The sequence below is a fragment of the Tetrao urogallus genome, assembly GCF_951394365.1.
Source record: "Tetrao urogallus genome assembly, chromosome: 5".
In the NCBI taxonomy this organism is placed as follows: Eukaryota; Metazoa; Chordata; class Aves; order Galliformes; family Phasianidae; genus Tetrao; species Tetrao urogallus.
The window spans coordinates 59366599-59388613 of record NC_136818.1 but is presented as its reverse complement, the minus strand read 5'-3'; the positions used below and the strand labels follow the sequence as shown (position 1 = coordinate 59388613).

The window sequence follows — 22015 nt, the reverse complement described above, 5'->3', positions numbered from 1 at the left end:
CGTGTGCCAAATACACATAAGGTTCCTTTGCATTCTTCTGCCTGTGGAAGATGGCAAGGATGATTTCTCTTCATGCAGCTAACTTCAGTTTGTGCTGTACTTCCTTCTGAACTCTCAGAAATCAATGCTGCTGATAAAACGTGTCTGTAGCCTTTAGTTCCCAAGGACTTATCACATAAGCTATTTCATTTTCTTGCCAGTGGCCAACTAAGATAGCAATATAATGAGACAGATCACATCTGCAGAGTGTATACAGCCAAAGAAATGTGCTCTCACTACAGTCAGTATTGCAGTAACGGACACATTTACTTCTCAGAAGTATTTTCTCTTTTCATATGGTGATTGTAACCAGAGCCATAAATCTGGGGGACACTTTATATGCTGCGTTAGGACTTGACTGAAATTCCATTTAACTCACTGAAAGCTTTCTTATTGACCCTAGTGGGCTGAGTGCTTGTGAATAAGGAAAAGCCAGTCTGTTTTAAAATAAGAATTTTATCTATGTCATCATGGTTAGCAAGAAATAAAACAACCTGCATATTGTTCACCAACAATACCACTTATCTGCTGCCTCCATGCACCCAGCTCTCACATGGAGTGCAGCAACAGCTGCTCAGAGATTCCTACTCATCCCAGTGGTGTTTAGAAATACAGGTGTAAGAGGAAGAAGAAAATACCCATACCTGAGTGATGTGGCTATTCATATAAAACAGAAATTACACAAAAGTTAAACAGCCAACAGAAGTAAGCATCACAGCCTGCTTCTGAAAGCCTTGATGAAGAAGCTCCCTTGTAGCCTTATTTCTACACAGTTCTGTGTAGAAAATACTAATTTTTTTAATGAATCACACTTTCTGTGGATAATGTTAGGAAACCTTGATCTTCGTTTTTAAACTGCAATACAGCCTGCGGCTGTGACCTGATTATAAAAGCACTCAGCCAAAAAATAAAAAAAAAAGGTTATGAAGATTTAACAATTACACTTGTCTAGATAATTAAATATGATTCAGGAGACTGAAACTAATGTGCTGCTGCTGGTCTGCCATCTGCATGTTACTCTGTGGGCTAAAGCACTAGAGTGTACCGATGAGCTCATTGCAAGCCTTCAGACTCCAGGGATTTTATGGAGATGTGAGGACACTCAAGAAGCTCTTGTCAGAACCCTGCATGGCAGTGCCAATTAATACTGAAAATAATTACAGCTGTGCTACTGCAAAATATTATTTTGCAAAGACTGTGTTTAAACATAATTCAGATTTCCACATGCTGACGAGGAAAAGAGGAAACAACGCGGACGGGTCTGTGAAGTGCATGCAGAAACAAGTGCTTCATTAATGATAAAATATTTAATAGCGCCTTTATCGGCATGCAGTCATGTGTTTAAATAGAATGAGCCACAGATGACTGTTTCAGCTTCTCATCTGCCTTATGGGAGGCAAGAAAGGGCTCGTTGTTTGATTTGTAAGATGAGACAGCTTGTTGCACAAGGCAATGGAGGAGACTGCACAGAGAATGCTGCAGCCAAGCATTCCCTGAGCTGCTTTGGACTCCTGCCACAAGGAAGTGCAGTGGGTGCAGCCACCGTGCAGGGAACGTGAAAGGGATTAGAAAGGAAACGTACCTCTGAAGCAAAGAAAATGAATGACCCCACCTGGTCAGTAAACAACAGAGGTGGTAACTACACATGTGTGCAACACAGGGCTATGAAACAGAAATGAAATCCTAGGATTAAAACGAAAAAAAAAAAAAAAAAGTGATGGGTTTCTCTTACTTCTTTTTTGCTTCTCTTAGATGTTAACGTAAGAGTTTCTGACATGAATCAAGCATAGATAAATCCCTACTGATAAGTTCCTGATTTCTTCTCAGGTCATGGTGTTCCCAAATGCTGGCAAACAATCTGAGAGCTGCTCTGGGGTCACTGGAAGCACTGAGTGGGAGGCACAGGGGAGCTGCTCTGCAGATGGAAAGCACAAACGTGTCTTTCGGGAAGCCAAGAGATGCAAACCTTATTTATGTTTCTTTGTGATTATTTGCGACATAGTTAATTGCAACACTCAGCCAAACCCAAATTCTGTGTATGAATGGGCCGTGCTCACCGCCCTGGGCAGCTGTTCTGTGCCCACCGCCCTCTAGTGCAGACCCTTTCCCCCAGTCCCCACCCACCCCTCCCCTCACACAGCTCTGTTCCCTCGGGCTCTGTCGCTGTCACAGAGCAGATCTCAGCGCTGTCCATCTGCTCCCTGTGAGGAGCCGTGGGCTGCCCTCAGCCTGCTCTGCTCCGGGGCCAACAGACCCACGGACCTCAGCGCTCCTCACACACCTCTTGCCCTCCAGACCCTTCACCATCTTTGCTCCTTTGGACGCTCTCGAGCAGTTTTATGTCCTTTTTGTATTGTGGCACCCAAAGTGCACAGAGTACTCGAGGTGAGGCCACAGCAGGGCAGTGCAGAGCAGGACAACCCCCTCCCTCGACCACCATTCCGTGTGACAGATGGCAGCAGAGGGGCAGTCTGACAGAACGGCGTCAGACATGGAAATGCATTTGAAGCAAGAGTATCGCTGAATTCCTCCATGCGGAAAAAAATGGCAAAAAATGTCACTCGTTGATATCCATTGACACTTACTGAATATTTATGGAAACCAAACAGCGGACGCCAGCACAGCGAGGCACCGGGCAGTCACTCTTAAAGGAAAGGAGACATTACTCGTTTTGCCGCCCGAGAAGCGGAGCCCTGATTCCACCCAGGCGCCCCTCACAGCCCGGCCACGTGCCGCGCGCCACGCGAGCGCAGCCCCGCCCACTTCCGCTCCGTGCTCCAATCACCGCACGGCATCTCCGGAACTACGCTTCCCAGCGTGCCCCGGGGCACGGCTCCCTTGCCTCCTTCCGCCTTCCGCCTGCCGCAAAGTGTCGCGCCACGGCTCGCGGGCTGTGCCGGTGGCTGCGGGCCGTGCCCGGAGCGAGCCGCGGTGGCGGAGCGCGGCCGCCATGGGTGGAGGGCGCTGACCCCGCGCTGCCAGCGGCGGCGGCATGGAGGAGGAGAGCATGGAGGAGGAGGGTGGCGGCGAGGCCATGATGGACGACCAGAACCACAACAACTGGGGCGCCGGCGGCTACGGGCGGCACCTGCTGGGCCCCGCCACCGCCGCTCCTCTCGGCGACCGTCTCTTGCGCGGCCCCGCGGGGCCCCCGGCCGGACCGTTGCTGCCCGTGGAGCCCGAGGCCAACGGCGTGCTGAGGAGCTGCGACCCGGCGGGCGCTGCGGGCAAGGGGGGGCCGGGAGCCATCGCCGCCGCCATCAACATCAACGCCTCCACCTCCAAGTTCCGTGAGTGAGCCCCGGCTGGCGGGGCTGCCCGCTGCCTTCCTCCTTCCTTCGCTCGGAGCTGGGCTGGCCGGGGGTGGGGGCTCGGAGCCTTCGCGAGGCGCTTCATGGAGCGTGGTCGGCGCTCGGCTGGGAGGGAGAAGCGCCTTTCCGAGCGCTGCCGCGGCTGCTGAGCTGTGTCACGGGCCGGGGGTCGGCACTACGGGGCTGCGTGGCCTGGCCTGGGGCTCGTGACTTGGGGAACTGAGCCCAGCAGCAGGGAGTGGTGCAGGATGGTGCGAAACCCGTTGGCTTGCTGGAGAGGAAATGCGTGCAGACCCATCCCCAAAGGGTTGCATGTGTCTGTAGAGGCCTGGGAAGTGAAGCAGAGAGCTAGATTCAAACCATCGTTTGCAATATGGTTTTAGCAGCAATGGTAAATGTAGACCTTTTTCTGCCGTTTTGCTGAGCTAAGGCTGAAGGAAGGAAAGGCCTTTCTGCTGTTCTTTTTGATTCTACTTTCATTTCTAGCAGTCATATCTCTGGGCAAAGTACACCCTTTTCCCTATTGGCTTCCAGAAAACTTGGGTTTGGTGAATAAATTCCTCGAACTATAGCCATGTAATTGCCATGATGAAATTTTGATGGGAAGTGTACTTCTTTTTTTTCCTTCTTCCCTGTGCCAGCTCACCTGCATAGCTCCTCAGAAGCCAGAAGTTCAGGCTCCCTGCAGCCCCAGCTCCGTGGCTCTTGGCTCACTGCCAGGGCCGGTTGCTTTGAAGCCGAGGCTCCCAGACTCCCTAAGCTTGCTGGCTCGTTGCCTGCCCAGCTGTCAGGGCCCCAGGTACCTTGGGGTGGCTTGTAAATGCTTGGGAAGGTTGCAGAGAAACGGTGCTCGGCCTCGCTAAATGGAGCCCTTCAATTCCCAATTCAGAAGTTGAGAGCTGGAGTTTTTTCCTTCTATTTCAGAATGAAAATGCTTGCAAACTTTGGATCTTACACAAATGGGAAGGTTGTTTCCTAGCTAGTCTGTAGCATGTATGTAAGGGGCAGGAAAGGCAGCTCTGTGTGATTTTGCTTAGTGTGTGCTTTTTTGAGTTCTAGATTTTGTTTCTCCAGCATTAATATCCAACATCCCAAGTGTCTTACTGGTATTCAGATATTTTTAAAAAGAAAATGAAGAGTCCTTTAAAATACAAAAACCTGTGAGGTGTTATATCTGGTACAACTTTTCTGCACCTTTACCTACTGTTGGTAATTGTGTTTACGATCAGCACAACTCCAATGAGACAGTGAGGACTGAGAAAGTACAGGAGCTGAGCTTGGGTCCTGCACGTTCCAATCCTCATGCTGACGGAGGACTCTTCCATCTCTACTTAATTATCACATATGAATAAAGGGAGAGAGGTTTCCTCAGGGGAAAACGGGCAGTGAATAGGGAGGCAGCTGTGCTCGTTCCCCTTCTGTCGGCTGTGCTTTTGCAGTGGCTGAGCACACGTGCAAAACAGCCTGTCAGTCCTGAGCTTGACAAGAAAGTTGTCTGCTCTGTGCAGCATGAAGGGGTTCTTCAGAGAAGGGCTGTTCTCTGCTTCTGTCATGAAGCTGAGACTTCCTTTTGGACAGGTTGTCCTGCAGTGACATAAATAGCTTATTTCCTGCAGTGCTCTGGTAAATCAGAGCTCTGGTGACATTCATATTGGTTTATTCCTTTGTATTTTTCCTCTAAAGCAAACAAACAAACAAATCTATCACCTGTGTTTTAGTATGTAATTAATTGCAGCTTATTGCTTTTGTTCATGTTTTTAGTTGCAGACTAATGTGGTCTAATGGTCCCTTTTTGGTCTTATTCATCTTGCAGATAAATGGAGGAAGAAGGTTAGAAAGATTTAGAAGTTTCCATCTGGAGGGTGCAAGTAAATTCTCCTTCCTTTAGATTTGGATAAGGCTGAGAACTGAGATGTGGTAATGTGTTATCTTCTTTAATAGCTTTTATCCAAGTTAGAGCAACATAAGGAAATCTTCCATGCAGTGGTGGACTTACAAGTAAACCTATTTCCAGTTGATTAGATTCAATCCTAGCTAATGATTTGTAAAGCGATACTGCTATGAAAAATGTTTCCTCATTGTCATAAAGGAGGAAGTAAGAAATTTTATTGCTTTAAGAGAAACTTCTTCCACACTGGTAACTGGGGGCATACCCTGGTTGTGGGGAAAATGTACAGTCTTCTTTTTTCATCCTTTTCAAACGAGGGTGAATATGAATATATGTAATCCCAGTCCCATTTTGGATGGGCACGTGGGGCTGTGTCAGCATTATCCAGTAAACCTCTGCCTGCCCTGTTGCATAATGTACAGTGCTTTGCACGTGGCTGCGTACACAAATAGTATGATGAGAGGGAAAAAGTAGTTGAAATTATATTTACTCACCAGTCTTAGTGCAGATAGAGAAACCTGTCATTAAAAAAAAACAAACGGATTGAAAGCTGCTATGATGCAGATCCATGCACTTGCTGTATTCCCTCTCCAAACTGTTGTGCTGTGCTCAGCAAGTCTCTTGTCAGGCTGTGTGAGTACAAGAGAGAAGGGAGAAAAAGAAAGACATGGGTCTACAGCGATGGCTGCAGGTCTGCTGAGCACTCTCAGGTGTCTGTCTGATGTTCTTATGCTTGCACAAAATGTTTTTAGAGTTGTACTGCACATTGCTAATTAGGTGGTAAGGCTTAACGTATTTCATTTCTGAGATGAAATAATCAAAGCTTCTTAAAGACGTCTTGCTTCTTTCACACTTAAATTTTTATTGACTCAGTAAATGACAGACGATGGACAGACCATGGTGTGCCTAGCTGGCAGCAGGTTGGGTTCCTTTATGCCTTCTTCCCTTCCGTTTTCAGCCATGGCTTTAAAAGAAGGGTGGCTTTTCTGTGTTACTGTAGTAAACTTTTGGAGTGCTTTTCAGGTAAAGTTGCCTTGTATAAATAACAATCAACAGGATCATTGATTGTTACTAATATTGTTCTCACTGTTCTGTACTTATGACCTTTCATAGCCCCTTCTTGGGCTATGCAGAAAATTCTTACATTTTTCCTATCAGTCAGGTGAGTGATCCATGCCTACTTTTGGATTTTCTTCTTCTTTTTATAATTCTAACTGTTGTGGTTTTTTTTGTTTTTTTTTTTTTTTTTTTTTCCATCCTTCTGATGGATGGTTTGGAGAAGGCTGTATTTAGGTTCTGGCTATGGTACCAAAATATTTAGGTTATGCTATGAAGCTCATACATATTCTTTTTCACTTACATGATTTCACTGCTGCATTTGACTTGCACAGTTTTTCTTTTGAACTTCTCAGCACATGGAAAAGCAGCAGTTGCTTTTCTAGCTTTGCTTGTGAAATGTAATTTGCTGGAGAGTATCAGTGTCCATTGAATCAGATTTGGGTGGAGCAGGGAGAGAAATGAAATGTGTGTGTTGTTACAGAAAACACCGCTTCCCACAAACTTGACCAACCTCAAGAAAATCAAGCTCGTCTTCTAGAATCACCCTTACCCTGCAGGTTGGAAATGGAGCCAGTTGGATGCATATTCTTTGAAATGTTGGATGCCTGTTGTAGGGATAAACTGTTAAGAACAGCATCCTGAAAAGATGGGGGAAAAAAGGTTACAGATGGTTTTAGAAGGGTTGTTGTAGTTTTTGTGAGTGTGGTTCCTTTGCTTCCTGGTCCTGAGGTTCTCGCAGAGCTTGCAGTAGCAGGATACTGCCTTCAAAAGGCTGTTGCTGATTTGGGACAGTTGCTGAAACCTGACAGTAATCTGGTTTCTGGATTAGAAGAACAAAAAATAGTGATTGTTTGATGGGTTGGCCTTGGGCTCTTAGAGATGTAAATGTTGTGCCTGGCTTGTCTTCAGAACTGAAGTGTGGGAATCAAAGCTTTTAGGAAGTTAGGTGGAACCCATGAATGTTTCTTATGCAAATCTGATGGGGCTTTTGTAGAAAGCATTTTGTGCTTGAGCTGAGTAGTGTTTCTAGGCCTCGCTGCTGCTGCTTTCTCCTTCTGTGTGCATAGGAAATATATAGATTAGGCATATATATTAGGAAAGCATCCTAACTATGAAGACAAAGGAAACTGTATGGTATGAAGGTTTAGGCCAGGTGAGCTGCTGGCCTCGTCTGGGGTGCATAACAGCTGCTGGGAAGGACATTGGAAGAGGCAATCTATCCAGGCACCATTTGGCAGATTTTTTTTCTTTTAATGTAAATAAAAAGATGCAAATTGAAGTATGGGCTTTATTTGTAGATGAGGTTATCTAGCAGAGCTGACTTGTTCCTTTTTTTTTTTTTCCCTGCAAGCTCAGAGGTGTGTTTTGAAATTGCACCTCACTCATTTACTCCTGATTGTTTAACTAAAAGTCACTAAATGTAATTTTCCTCTTTTCCTTGTAGTAATGAATGTTATAACAATTGAAGACTATAAGAGCACATATTGGCCAAAGTTGGACAGTGCCATAGATCAGCTTTTAACTCAGAGTCCTGGTGACTACATCCCTATCTCCTATGAACAAATATACAGGTAAGGAAATCATTCAAGTGTTTCATGACTTCCTTTTTGTATGTTAATGTTTGTTCTGTCTTGCAGCCTATGCATGTGTCATATTTTGTATTTATGTGGAAGGAAGAGAAGGTTCAATAAAGTAGAACATTGTTTAAATCATTTGAATGGGTAAATATCAGATAAACAACTTTATATCCCATATTGTCAGAAGTAAATACTGAAGGGGAGAAAATACATGAAGTGTTGATGCAAGAGTAATCTCCACCACAGTTGCTTAGTGTAATGCATTACGAAATGTATTGAAGTCTCAACATCCCTTTCCTCAAAGGGGAAGAGGAGAAAGGCATGGTAGGTGTCTGACTTAGTATTTCAAAAGGATTTTTTGTCATAGCTAGCAGGACCTGGTGCAGTAGAAGTGCAGGAGTAAATTGTGGTGCTGAGGTCCTTTCATATAAGGTGTCACTTGTGTGCTTCACATGAGATTGGGTCTGATTCCTTTTTGACCAGCCATCCTGCTGCTGCATGTGTGGTAGAGGCTGACATGGTTCAGTCTCTTATGTCTGCTTTCCTGTCTGGAGAGCACTTGTGCCTGGCCTGGAGATTTGCCTTGCTTTGCTCAGAAAGGAATCTTGTCACTCAGCAGCACTGTGCTGCAGACACAGCTAATGCCTGGTTGGTTACAGCAGGAAGGTTTGCTTCAAAGCCATGCTAGTGCTCCAGACAAAAATACTAAATGCTTTTGAGACCTGTCAGTTTCTTAGGAGATTGACTAAAGTGGACGTTTTTGTTCTGTAGGTGACAAGTATCCAGGTATAGGTAAATAGGGCAGAAACTGGGGGGCTGCTGCTGTTTGCTGGTCCTTGCCTGCAGCACTGCTAGTAGCACAGTGTTGCACGCTGAGGAATAACACAGGCATTTCAGTCAATGCCTGCTCTTTTCAGAAAGTTTCAGCTGTGTCTCCTATTCACTTGTTCTTAGCTGTTGGTCCATCTAGTTTGAAACTCTGGATTGAAGAGTCAGATATCAGATTGGCAGACCTTCGGTCTTCCATCTTAACTCCAGTTAAGAATTTCAGTAAAATTCCTCTTTCCTCTTTAAGCTTCTGGAGCTGCTTTTGTCAGGATTCAGACATCAGCACATGTATAAATAATAATGTAGTCAATTTAACTTGGGATGGGTTTTGCAACTGTAGTGTGGGTAATGAAACTCCCCTCCCCAGCTTGAAATTACATATGTGCAAACAGCCATCAGGAATAGTGAAGTCATCATCTGCTGGCAGTCCTCTGTAATTGACATGATCTATACCTGGTTAAGATTCTTTTTAAAATTATATATTAGAGGGGTAATACATTTTAAGTTAATTCAATTGAACCCTTGGACATCAGAGTGAAACTTAATGCAGTATTTTAGTGATACACGGATGTCTGAAGCATGTATTTTTAGTGTTATTGAAACAAGTCTGTAACGTAGCATTGCTGGGAAAGCTGGCATCCCTTTTTTTGAGTTTTCTTTTAAAGCTGCCTATGGATGTATTTACACTGACACAGCCTTTTCCAGCCTGGAGATTTATTTATTGTGGTGTCCCTTTGCCTGAGTTACAATTTAGACAAGATAGATTGAGGATGGAAGAAAGTTCCTTTTTGTTGAATTTATTGATGATGCTTCCATGGAATATCACAGACAGTAAGTAGCAGACTTAGGGTGTAGATCCTCTCTGCTTCTCTATGCTAGTTCTTTGCTTTGAAAATTAAGGTTGGTTTTCTTTTTTTAAGTCTCAAGCAGCTAGATATCTTTTTTTTTTTCCAGTGAGATTGAGCTGAAAATCGGCTTGTCTGCTTTGATCATCTTTGTGCTGAATAAAGGAATTGAGGTTTCTTTATTGCAGACTTGAAATGTCTTATTAGATACACAAGCTAGATTATTTTCTGTGGTCAGTAACTGTAGGTGAATACTCCACAGCAGTGAAAGCTAGGTGATAACTTCAGAGGTGTGTATGCTTATATTTGCTGTGGATCAGTTTAGATATAAGCTACCAAAGCGTGATCAGTGACTGTTCTCATCTTTGAGTCCAAAGCTTGCCTGTTTATAGTTGCTTCCTCTTAAAGGAATGAAGTTAACAGAGTTGTAACAAAGTGAGATGAGGAAAATGTGGGCAACCAAGCTGTGTTTTTGACAATCCTTACAAGTGTTTCTTAAGGCTAATGCAAGTAGATCACTGTTCCTCAAGACACCTTACAATCTCAAAACTTCATTCCTCCCACTAACTGTCCTACTTGAGTGGTGCTGAGCTGTGCTAACAGACTAACAAGTCAGTGGCTTCTTTGGGGGTAATAGAAGGGCAAGGATGATTCACAGAGTCAGCCTACAATCGGGAAGTGAAAACAGGATCTGCAAATGGGGAAGTAACATCTAAATATAAATGTTCAGATAAAGTATAAACATGTCCTACATGTACTTATTAAAAACTGGTGTTTGACTACAGGATATGTTGCAGAAGTACAGTGATAGTGCATGTAGCAGTAAGCAGACCTGCTTTAAAATTCAGTTTAGTTATGAAGTTATAAATGAAGCTGTCAGCTTGAGGAAGCAGCTGTATACCCATTGGTGATGCAGCAAACAAACATCAGGCCGTTGTTGCTGTTGGTGTGCTGGCTGGTTTGTAAGAGGTCACAGTAGTCATTTTGTCTTTTCTTACCAGTGTTTCTTTCTTTGATCTAAATTAAATTCATATGCTTGCTGTTGCAGCACCGTAATGAAATATCTTCTGCTCCTGATGGTTCCACAGAAGGACCTGCTATTGGTAGACTTCATGTGAAAGAATTAGGTTTTTTGACTACTTTTTTTAAACAATACCACACCACACATTATTTTCAAAATATAAGAGAGGGAGTGGTGTAGGATATCTTTTTTTCTTTAAAAAAACAACAACAGTGGCTTTATGTAAGGGTGAACAAAGTATTTTTGGTGCTTTTGAAGTTGTAGAAGGTAAAGGAATATTAAATTTGTTACTGGTAGTCTGCTTGTCAAACCTTCTTCCAGAAGGATTTAAGAATGGCAGTTACTGAAGTACGTACTGTCTTGGCCCCTGAAGTCACAAGTGTTGGTGCTTTACCTTTTCTTTGCATTACAAAATTAGAGTAGCCCTGAGCTGTGTCAGTGCCACCTTTTCAGTTTTTTTTTTTTTCCTGGAATCACTTGCTCAGTTAGGAATCACATGTGATTATTCCCTTGGAGGGATGTGTTGATTTTCTTTAGCCTGTAGGTATCATTAAAAACGTACCAGAATTGTAGTCTGGGTTCTGGACATCTCATTAATTTCTGTGCATGTTCTAAGGAACAGTTTTTGGCCTGAAGTACTTGTTCTTGCAGTACTCCATGTAGTCAGGGAGAGAGGGGCAGGAAAGAGGCATGGGGAGGAGGTTTGGTCTGACCAAGGTCCGGATGAAGGCTTCCTGTGCTTCTTAGTTTTTGGCAGCTATCTTTCAGGGACTGACTTCAGAGAATGTAAGCACTGTAGTGAAGCAGAAGTTATTTGGTGCTGATAATGCCCTGAAGATGACTGCCTTAATGCTACTTGCTGCTTAAAATTGTGTGTGTGTGTGTGCGTCTTATAACCATTGTAAATGTTTTACGTACGTAGACCTACTGCAGATATGCTGTTATTGCAAAATGAGAGCAGTAAAATGTTCTTAAAAAGCAAAAGTGACACTGAAGAGCAGAATTAATACAGCCAATCCATGAAGTGGAGAACAAAAGTTGTGTTTCTCTTTGCACATCTTTGTTTATTGTGAAATATAGTTGTTGGTTGATTTTTTGTTTTTAGGTTTTAAGTCACAGAAGATAGAACGACATGCATAGGGCTTTATTTTCAGAACTTCTGCTGGTCTGTTCAGAAGTGCCCTGTTAGAGTTCATTGTAAGTTAAGCTGTAGTTAGGTGGGGCTGAAGGGTGATGAAGGCATGGCTGACTTAAGAGTCTACTGCAGTAGGGCTGCATTTAGAAGTTCAGCAATCATTCACTTAAGTTTGTTAGCATCTGAATTGAGACTTGAACGAAATATTTTGAAGTCTGTTACCCTTCATTGCAAACTGTTGTAAGTTCATTGTTTGTTCCTATATTTGTTTCTGCAGTTGTGTGTATAAGTGTGTATGCCAGCAGCATTCGGAACAGATGTATAGTGACCTAATAAAAAAGATAACTAACCACTTAGAGAGAGTCTCAAAGGAGCTGCAGGTAAGAAGCTGCACAATCTAATTCTATCTTTCCTGGGATCTGTGCTTATATTGGAGCAGCATGGAGATGGCCTATGGAGGGTGTTGCTGTTAATTCTAATTTATGCCAGTTTACTAAATTGAGAACTGCCTCACGCACTGATAGAATACCAACTACTAGGTCTGTTTGGATGGCACCAATTAGCCTTAGGACAGCAGTGCCTAAAACTTAATATAATACAGAATCAAAGACTTGAGAAGGGGAAATCTAAAGTGTAACCTGGTATGTAAACACTTCAGTCAAATATAATCTGAGCATGACGTGGATATCTGCCATTGCTTTGTTAATCTTTATCAACTGCTTTATAGTCTTTGTGCTTCATAAGCAGCGCAAAAATAAATTTAAAGGAAGAAATTAAAGTGAATTAAGTATGCAGTAATGCATAACTGGTATTTCATAATCCGTGTGAAGATTGCTGCAGTTTATTCTGCATTTTTCTTGCCTATCTCTAGATGTCAGTGGTTTACAGCAGTCCTAATACAACTTGTATATACCTATCTTTACATCTTATTTGTGCATCCATGTTTGTTTTCGTGTGCGTTCCTCACTGAAAATTCCTTTTGGGTTAGAATCTCCAGGCACATGCTTGACTTTGTCATCACTGGCAGCAACACTAATTTTCTTAGTTGGTGTCATTTTCTGACTGATTTTTGAGTTCTGTACTGACTTGTGTTGAGTCAAGCAGAGATGCCAAATGCATAGGAAGCCTAAATTATAGCAGTTCTTTCAGTGCTTCTAATAACTGATAGGTAATTTCAGTCCGTCGTGTGCAGTCTTACTGCTAAGTGCATCAGGTACTTCTGGCTAAGCTTGCATATCCATCAAAATATACCTCACTGTAATCGTTCTGATGTTCTGCTCTCATGTCATGCTTTTCCTCTTATTGCATTCTTTAAAAACACAAAAACCAAAAGGAGCCAAGACCCCAAATGTAGTGGATGTGATGTCTGGGACAGTCTTTAACTATGAAATATCTAGGTTAACTTGAACTAGATTTCTTTCTGCTTTTCTGTTTTAAGATTTCTTTATTCCTCACAAAGAGACAGCCTCATCTGTTCTGTAACTGCTTGTCAGTGCAGATAAGCATAATATTTAGAATGAAGTCTTCCCTGGGTCCTGCTGAACTGGTGCAGCCTGTACATTTTTCCTCTGATTGTGAGAAGTAAGAATCATTGCAGCTGTACAGGTTTGGCCAGTTCTTCTGATACATTCCCTAGGAGAGTACTATACTGCTTTGAATTTGGAAATACCCCAAATTCTTTTCTTTGTAGCAGTCCTTGATGGCTTCCTCAGTCCTGAAACTGGAGGTTTTGATGTTTCCCTTGGCAAATACATGCATTCAGTTCTTCTGCCTAAAAACAAGGTAGTCTTCTGAGCCTGAGTAGTGGAAGGAGTAATTGACAACTGTGTAATGCAGCCTTTGTCTTGCAAAAGTTTTCATAGGTAGGGTAGACACACCTTATGGCAGGTGGCAGGAGAGTGGTAATACAACACTGTACCATCTTCAGGTGACTCTGTTTTTGGGTAAATGGTAAATACATCTTTTTGAGCTGCTTGAAGAAAAACCTGTATGCCTTAAAAAAAATAAATAAATTGTTCTGTAAAGAAACTGTATTAGTTATGGATTGTGACATTATTACAGTGCATTTTATTATCCTGTGTCTTTGCTCTTTGTTCCTTTTGGTGACATATAGTCACTTGGGTTTAGGGCTGAAGCATGGTGCTAGATCTTTACCCTACAATCACCAACAAAAAATCACTTTATAAACGTTGGTCACTTGGAAGTTTCCAGTTCACACAATATAAATAGGATGTATGCAAATCCTTTCAGTGCACAGTATGTGATGTTTCACTTTCTCTGATGTAAGCTCATTCCACCTGCCAACAATATTTAATTGAATTGTGGAATTCTCTTGAGTTGGCGAGGTGCGACTTAATGAGAGGTAACATTTTTATGTACAGAGAGGCCAAGGTTGCTCAGGACAAGCCAGGGTTTTTGTGTGAGAACGCAGATCATCACAGCAACTGATACGGCGGGCAGTTGCAGTGTCTTGTTCTGGACAAGCTGAACAGCTTCTTTGCGTAGAAGTGCAATGGTTTCATGGCAGGTGAATTGCAGAATATCTACGTGTAACCAACATGCCAGAGCAAGCCATTCCAATACTAGGAGTGCTCAGCAGCAGCAGTAAAACTGTCAGATACCAAATGGTGGAAGTGGAGCATCTAAGGAGACCAGTCCGACCTGCTTTTGCTAGTTCCTCATCATACTGAAGTTTATCCTCTTTCCTTGCTGCATTTATTGCAGGAACTCCCTATGTATTTTTTTTTCTTCCTCTGCTTGTCTGGTAAGCCTGCCTTTGGCTGAAGTTGGTGAAAGGATGGAGGTGGGCAAGGTTGGTCTGGGTGCCCCAGGTACAGCTGAGGATGCAGTGGGATATGTGCACCTTCCCAAGTCGTCATCTGCTTGCTTCTGTTCTCGCTGACTGGGTGTTGTGTTGGGTGGCGCTGGTGTTTGTTACCCTAGTACACCTGAAGGGCTGCCCCACACATTTTCGGCTTGAGAAATTAATTTGTGGTGGTGAGGGAGGAGTTAGGAAAATATGAGTGGGCTGAATGCACACTCAGCGTGTTTGGCATTGGGTGAAAAGCCGTGAACATTGCCTGCTGAGAAGTACATTGAAATGAGGTGAATTTCTTATTGCATCATCACTCCTTTGAGATGGAGACTTATATATCTTGAGACATGTCTTACTCCCTCCTGGCTGTGCAGGTCAATGATCCTCTCCTCCGCCTGTTTCACTTAGGGAGAGGCTATGAGCAAGGGTTGCCTTCCTTTCTCCCAGCTGATGTTGGACCAGCTTTTCTGCATTAGTACGATTGAGTTTTGTTAGGAAGATGAAGGTTCCCTAACTCTTAGTTGGTCAGAATTCTGGTTTGTGTTTTAAAGAGAGTGATGGCAGAACACAAAAATGGATGTACTTGCTGTTGTCCTGAGGCCTATTATACCTGTATGCCTACTGATGATTTTTTTTTTCAAGGTGCTTTATTTGGAAACTTTTTATTGGTAATGGACATAGCCCATTATGCTGTGGTTTAAAACAGTGACAGCTGTTTTTGTGGGTGAGTGCTGAGTCATTCAGATGTATGAGATGGGGTGAATATGTAGACATAATTTCAATTTAAATACATTTCCTTTTTAAAAAATAGTGTAACTATAAGACTGTATTTGCATTAATGATGAGTGTTTGGCCTAAACATGTTGCTTGTGCCTTGGTAAAGTCATGTGAAATTAATTTATCTGTCCATTATGTATCTCTTTAGGAAGTGACACTGGAAAGAACTTTGAGGATTGGCAATCAAAATGTACCCGGGCATTGAGCAGGCCCATGACAAAGTGCAAGTGCAGTTAACCTATTATTGGTTTGGTTAGAAAAATCTCAGTAATTCGCTTAGGAAATGACAGTGAGGTGAAAAGCAATAGTTTGTTGTGTTCACAAGGCTTTTATTTTAGAGCAAAAGAGTAAAAGGGTTCTCTTGATTCTAAGTCTTTATCAGAAACAGTTCTGTTCACTGACTGTAATTCTTGTGTTCAGTGAAGTTACTAAGAGAAGTCCTGTGTTTCTTTAAGTGAATTAACACTAGCTTGCTTGCGTGCTGTTTATTTTAAACCAAACAGAGCTGAAGTGGCAGAATTTCTTGCTTAGATTCCACCTGTCTCAACTCAACTGTATCGAGTTTGGAGCCAGTTGCTGATAGCTTGTTTACCCTCTTGGATGCTCTAGAGAGCTTGAGGTTTTTCTCCTTTGTTATTTGATGAGAGGAGTGTGTTTATTATGAACACTATTTTATTATCAACACAAGGGTGCTGAACAGGCTCTGGTGTTGGTGGATGCTATATGCACAGTTGTTGTATAGTCTCCATCACTTGCAGGTTGAGTCTTTGCTGTGCAATGGCAGAGAGCTTTCCTGCCTAATATGAATCCTTGCAGCTTCTGAGCCTTCTTTGTTGCCAGCTTTCAAACCGACTGGGGCTGCATATGAGAAAATCTTTTCTCATCTTCCAATCTATTGATTACTTGGAAGAATATGCATTAGCATCTGGTTACCATCAAAGTCATTCTGCTGTCTTAAGAACTGTTCTCTAGGAACTGAGTGCCTTGTATTGTGCTGTTGTCTGTCATCTCCTGTCCTTAGAAGTGTGTCAGCAGTTATCCTTTGTGGACAGCCTGTTCCTTCCTTGCCTCTTCCTTTCTTTATCATGTTTGTCTCCTGCTTGTTCCCTGTGATTTCAGGGAATTTTGTCTTCCACTGATGAGTGGGCTGTCATTTCCTTCCCCAGTTTTTTCTGAAATACTAATCTGATAAACATGGCAAGGCTGTCAGATGCCTGACCTGGAACTTCAGATTACCTTCTGAATTTTGTTTTTGTTTTAGAAACTGTTGTGTAACTTTCAGTATTTCTGCTGATTGCAAGAGTAGATGTGAAGCTTTAGGTGGTTGTGTTTTGCTTATGAACTTTACTGTAGTCACCATGGTGTTATAAAGTGCAACCAGGTAGAACTTTCAGTGCATGGTAAAACTGAACTGGGCAGTTCATCAACACTGCATCATTAGGTACAACACTGCAGTTCTTCTTAGTATACTTTAAGTTTTAGCCCAAACTGTTTTGTAGATGCTTTGCTTTCTTTCCAAGGTATGTTGAAGGTTACATGTGTCAGAAGTTCCATCATATAGCCGGACAACACCATCTCTGCCTATTTTTTGTATGGAAGGTCAGGCTGGGCATGCCACCTGTGTGAAGAATCCCATTCTTGTTCCACTGTTTGTATGGGTACTGCTTGGTTTGTTGGCTGAATGAGAGGAGGTAGCAAGCCTTGGGGGTTGCTACAAGAGATGAAACATCAGGAAAGTAACCCTCAAAGGAGCTCTTACTATTTAGAAATATTTGATTCATTCCCTGGAATGCTTACCATAGTTACTAGAGTTTCTCAAGCACTGATTTAAGAAAGAAACTGCCATCGCTGTGTTCTGTGTGTAGAAAAGAGCATAAGTTGTGCTGGAAAACAAAGAGAGAACCTTCATTTCTCAAGTCATCTTATGTATGCTGGTATTCCTCAGCATTCTTCTGGGTCAGGTAATACGTACGTATTTTTAAGAGGAAACTCAAACTGGCCATTTATCTGGTCAGTGATATTTAAGGGGCAGAAGAATATCATTCTGCTGCTGTAGGTGTTCATCCAGCAGTTTTACAAGGGAACATTACTTAATTGCCTGTAAAACAGGCTGTTAATGCTCTGATCACATGGAATTGAATCAGATCAAATGAGTAGTACTAGAAGTTTCTCAGAAACCAGATGTAGAAATATGTTCATCTTGGTGTGTGGATGTCAAAAAGATGAAGACAGTTATGAGTATTTATGGTGTACAGCTTGAGGGCAGGCTTTTAATGGATGACAGTCTTTGAATAAATTGAACTTTGGCTTAAGTGTTTTTCATAAGAAGTTTTGATAGCATGTTTGGCTGGTGAGACAGACCTGGGAATCTCCTATATCTGCAGGGCAAAGTAAGCAAATGATGCTTTACTGAGGAAGAACAAAAGCTGCTTTAAAAGAGTCAGAGTGCTTACACAAATAACGAGTTAGTTCTTGTAGTTATAGCTTCACTCTCTTCTCACTTGGCAGGCATGGGAGGGATGCTGCAGCATGTGTGCTGGCATCCTGGCAGTGAGTGTTCCCAGGAAAATGGAACTGTGCAGCAGTGTAAGAATGCAGGCTTTACTGAGCATGTTGCTGATTGTGCCAGATGAGTATTCATAAACAGATGAGTTTTGTGTTCTGAAACAAAGGCCTGTTGTCATTGTTTCTCTCTTAATGAGCAGTTTTGTCTTGAGCCAGCAGCCTGCCTTCTGCTGCTTGTTCTTTTGTGTGTTTAGTCCAAGTATGATATTCAGATTGCAGAAAAAAAAAGTAACCCATATTCACATATATGTAAGTTCAAATGACTAGATATTATATTAGATGCTGGAGTTTTAGGGAAGGCCACTTTAGTATACTGCATGTCATTGCTTGTTAGGGATGACGTGTAAGATGTAGACATCATCTTTCTCAAATGTGCTTTTAATTCTCATATCTCTTGGTGCTGAGATGTCTGTTATGTGGAAGGAGATTTAACGATGTCCTTAGCATCAGTCTTTAAAAACAGCCACAGTATTTTATGCTAGGAAAGTCTTCAAAAACAAGTTGAAGATGTTAAATGAATGCATCTCCGTCGTTTGAGAAATCTGACCTCATTTAACATCTTCAACTTGTTTTTGAGTACAACTTGATCACAGTTTGATAAATCTGACCTCGCTTTCTCCTGTGGGCAGTCACGTTAAGTGGTTGCTGCTGGAAATTGTACTTAACTGTGAATGGTAGATGAGACCTTTTGTAGGAGAGGATTTGAGCTGTTTTTCCATATGGAGCCAACTGAAAGGGGAAATGAGTTGTCAGATTGATGGGTTTCAGAATGAGGAGTGGAGGAATCAGGTTCCTCTTTTGGGAAATCCTTAGGCTGGCAGTACATTTTTCTTTCTTTATATCGGTAGATGCTTTAATACATCCCTCAGGTATGATAGGAATGGTTTTTAAAGACTTAGTATTTTCTAGAGGGTTGTGAGGAATAAATATTCTTATCATTTTTCTCCCTGTGTAATTAAAAGCTGAATGGATGTGTTACTGTTTCTGGACTAAGACCAAGAATAAAAAATCCCAGTTCAAGCAGTTTCTTTATTTTCTTATAAAATCACAGCAGACTGCATAGATTTTTTTTTTTTTTAAATGCTGGCCATTTAATAGAACAATCTTAGAACCTCTGTTTGTTCACAAAAGGTTGTTTGGTTGACATAGTGCAGTGCTTTTTTTTAAATATAAATAAAATTCGTGTTTATATGAAGCTAATCCCAATCCAGTTATTGTCATACTAAGAGAACATGGAGAAAGTTCCTGTGCTCAGACAAATTATTGCTATCAGTATGGCTGTTTTGAGCAGCTGTGCAACAACACAGTAAGCAGAAGACATAGAGCTGGTTTTATTTTCCCCACACAGGTTGCAGTGACTGTGAAAATAGATGACCTGTGAAAATACTGTTTTTGAGTTCTTTGGTCTGTGCTTGTGAGTTGTTTTCTTTAAGTTTACAAATCAAGCAATAATTCAGGAGAGTTTGGTTGTTGAGCTCTTGTTTTTTCTTTTGAAACAAGCGGGATGAGGTTGTTGATGCTCTTCTGTTTGCATCTCCAGCTCTGAAATGCTACCAGGAGAATAAGACTCAGTGGTAATGAGATGTTAATGTCATGATTTTGCTTTCTAGAGGTTAAGAACAAAGCTGAATGCTTGCCTAGTGATTGCTTCCCTTGTAGCTCTTAGGGCTTCTCTCACCCTCTTTTGTTTGGACCTAGAGCTCTCATTTTCTGCTTGGTTGTAGGGCAGTGGTAGCCAACAACTTCCTGGTATTTTCTGATTGAAGACTTGAGGTTGTTCTTGGAAGGCAGCTGGGTGTGCATTTGTGATTCCTTCTTAACATTGCTCTCTGTATGACACAGGCTTTGCGTGGTGAGCAAACGGTGTTCTTCAGTGCAGCAAAAAGGTATCAAACTTGATGGCCCCTGTAAACAGGACTGGCAAACTGTCCAGATGCTTTCTGTATTTTGTTTCAAGTGGAAAGTGTGGACTGTCAGTGTGAGAAAAGCATTAGCCTGCGTGAGGCTGTTGTTGCCTGCTGTTTGACATGCTCTTTGAAGTACAATTTTCCTTTTTCTTTAATCTTAGAAGTTGCCTACCAAGTCTTTATGAACCAGGGAGTCTTAACCATATTTAAAGTTGAGGTTAAAAAGGACTGAAGCAGGAATACGTTTCGCTTAGAAATACAGATTTCATTGCATGTTATTTGCCATAAATTAGATATCTTCATATACATACACACACACGTGTGTGTGTGTGTATATATATATATACACACACACGTATGCACATACATGAAAAGGAGTCCCTGGGGTTTGTCGACACTTCTATACATTGTTGGCATTTTGCACTAAAATTTGTTTGGCTATCCCTGAGAACGGAATGTGCAATAAGGTTAATAACTTCTATATCGTTATTCCTCATTTTGATCATAACCTTTGGCAATGAATGTGTAGAATAACACTCTTTATTTCTCTGGTAGGTTTACTTTCCTTCCTGAAATGTGTGTTCTGTATTAGAGTTATCTGTGAAAATTACTAATGTGTTCATTAAACATATTAAGAAGGGGAGCTAAGGAAGCCAGCATAAAGAAAAAAGGTTTTGTAAATGGAGACCACTTAATAGAGCAAAACACCAATGTGAATTCTAACTGTTCTTTGTAGGCCTCTGCTGAATGTTTGTGCAAATGTTGAAAAATCTGCTGCTTAAAGATAAGAGCTGTAAGTTGTGATAAGGTAGTTGTGGTGTAGTCAGTTTTGAGCATTTCTCACATCGCAGATGCTTTGTGTAAGATATTAGAGCGTGTTTTCTTGCAGGCTTTTTGTTGCTGCTGCCTTTTTACACTCTTTTGAATAGAGCAGTAGGAGAGGAAGATGATGCAAGAGAAAAGAAGCTGTGCTGCTTGTAAGCGAGCATCACTTTATCCATTGGCGTGTGGCAGCAGAAGCTCAGGCAGCCAGCCCTGCTCTAGTGAAGGGAGCACAGGAGGAGAGCAAGAGGTGGCCAGTGGTGGGGGCACTGGGTTTGCATGGTCAGGATGTAGTGCAGATGAGTGGAGGAATGCTTTGTCCCAGCTCTGCAGATATATCCATCCTTGGCTTAGTGCACTCCTAAGTGCTCTGATGTGGCTCCTTGAATCTCAAGTATCTGTAAAGCAAGCAGTGCTTAGTACTTCCTATTTTCTTGCTTTCTCTCACAATTTAACTTAGCTAAAAAAGCCTGTTCTGCAGTGAGCTTCCATGTTTTTCCTTTGGGAAAGATGGTATTTCACACAGAAAACACCAGCTGTCACAGTGGTGCTGCAAGGCCTGTCAGGGAGATGGCACTTCAAGTTTTTGTATGGCAGCTTTGCTTGGGGCTACAAGGTCATGCAGTAGATTTTTGTGTAGGTTTCAGATGCAAAGCTCTCTGAAGATATTACTTCAGTCCTTCTGACTCAACACCCTAAATATTAGCTTTGCTCTGTGTGACTCAGCTGAAACGAAAAATGCTTTCTGGGAAGGACAGTGCTCTCAGAAGCTGGAGGATATGCTCCGTGCCCACTGAGGAGCCAGGCAGCTGCTCAGCATCACTTTGTTGTCTCAGGGCAGCAGGATCAGTGCACACACTGCAATGCTGTGAAATCTGGTTGTGGATTGTAGACTTGATAGAGAGCATTTTCAAAAAGAATATCTACTCTTTAATAAGTGTTTTTATTTGCATATGCTAAATATTATTTTGCCACAGGCATGAGGTATTTCTTACTGAATGCATCTGTTCTCACACACAGTCCTAAGCAAAATCACTTAGTGGTGAAAATCCTTCTTGCCGCAGGGAGTGATAGTAGAAACTCTGGAAAGATGTGTGGCTTGCTTTTAGTGGATCACATGCCGTGTAGTTTTTGAGTTTGCTGTGAAAGCATAGCCCATGCTGTTCCAGATCTTTCTCTTGTTCAAATTACAACCTGACTTTTATGGTTTCTTGCAGGCCAGCCCTCCAGATCTCTATATTGAAAGATTTAACGTAGCTCTTGGACAATATATGGGAGCATTGCAGAGCATTGTGCCTCTTTTCATATATATGGTAAGTTTTAGAAAACTGTGTTCAAATAATTTATGTCCATGCACAAGATTGTGACTAAAAGTTGAAAGGAGTAAAATGCACTCTAACAATTTTTCTTGTAGCTTTTACCATTC

General features: G+C 42.1%; 1 protein-coding gene across 1 annotated transcript in view; it reads left to right on the top strand.

Moving 5' to 3' along the window:
• Nucleotides 1-3031: 3031 nt before the first annotated feature.
• CACUL1 (CDK2 associated cullin domain 1) overlaps nt 3032-22015 on the top strand; it is a gene marked incomplete at both ends in the record, with an annotated part of 37364 nt that continues 18380 nt past the window's right edge. Inside the window, 4 exons of the mRNA XM_079535652.1 lie at nt 3032-3329; nt 7742-7868; nt 11981-12083; nt 21807-21902. Coding sequence (XP_079391778.1) covers nt 3032-3329; nt 7742-7868; nt 11981-12083; nt 21807-21902 — 624 coding nt within the window. The remainder of the gene's footprint in view (nt 3330-7741; nt 7869-11980; nt 12084-21806; nt 21903-22015) is intronic.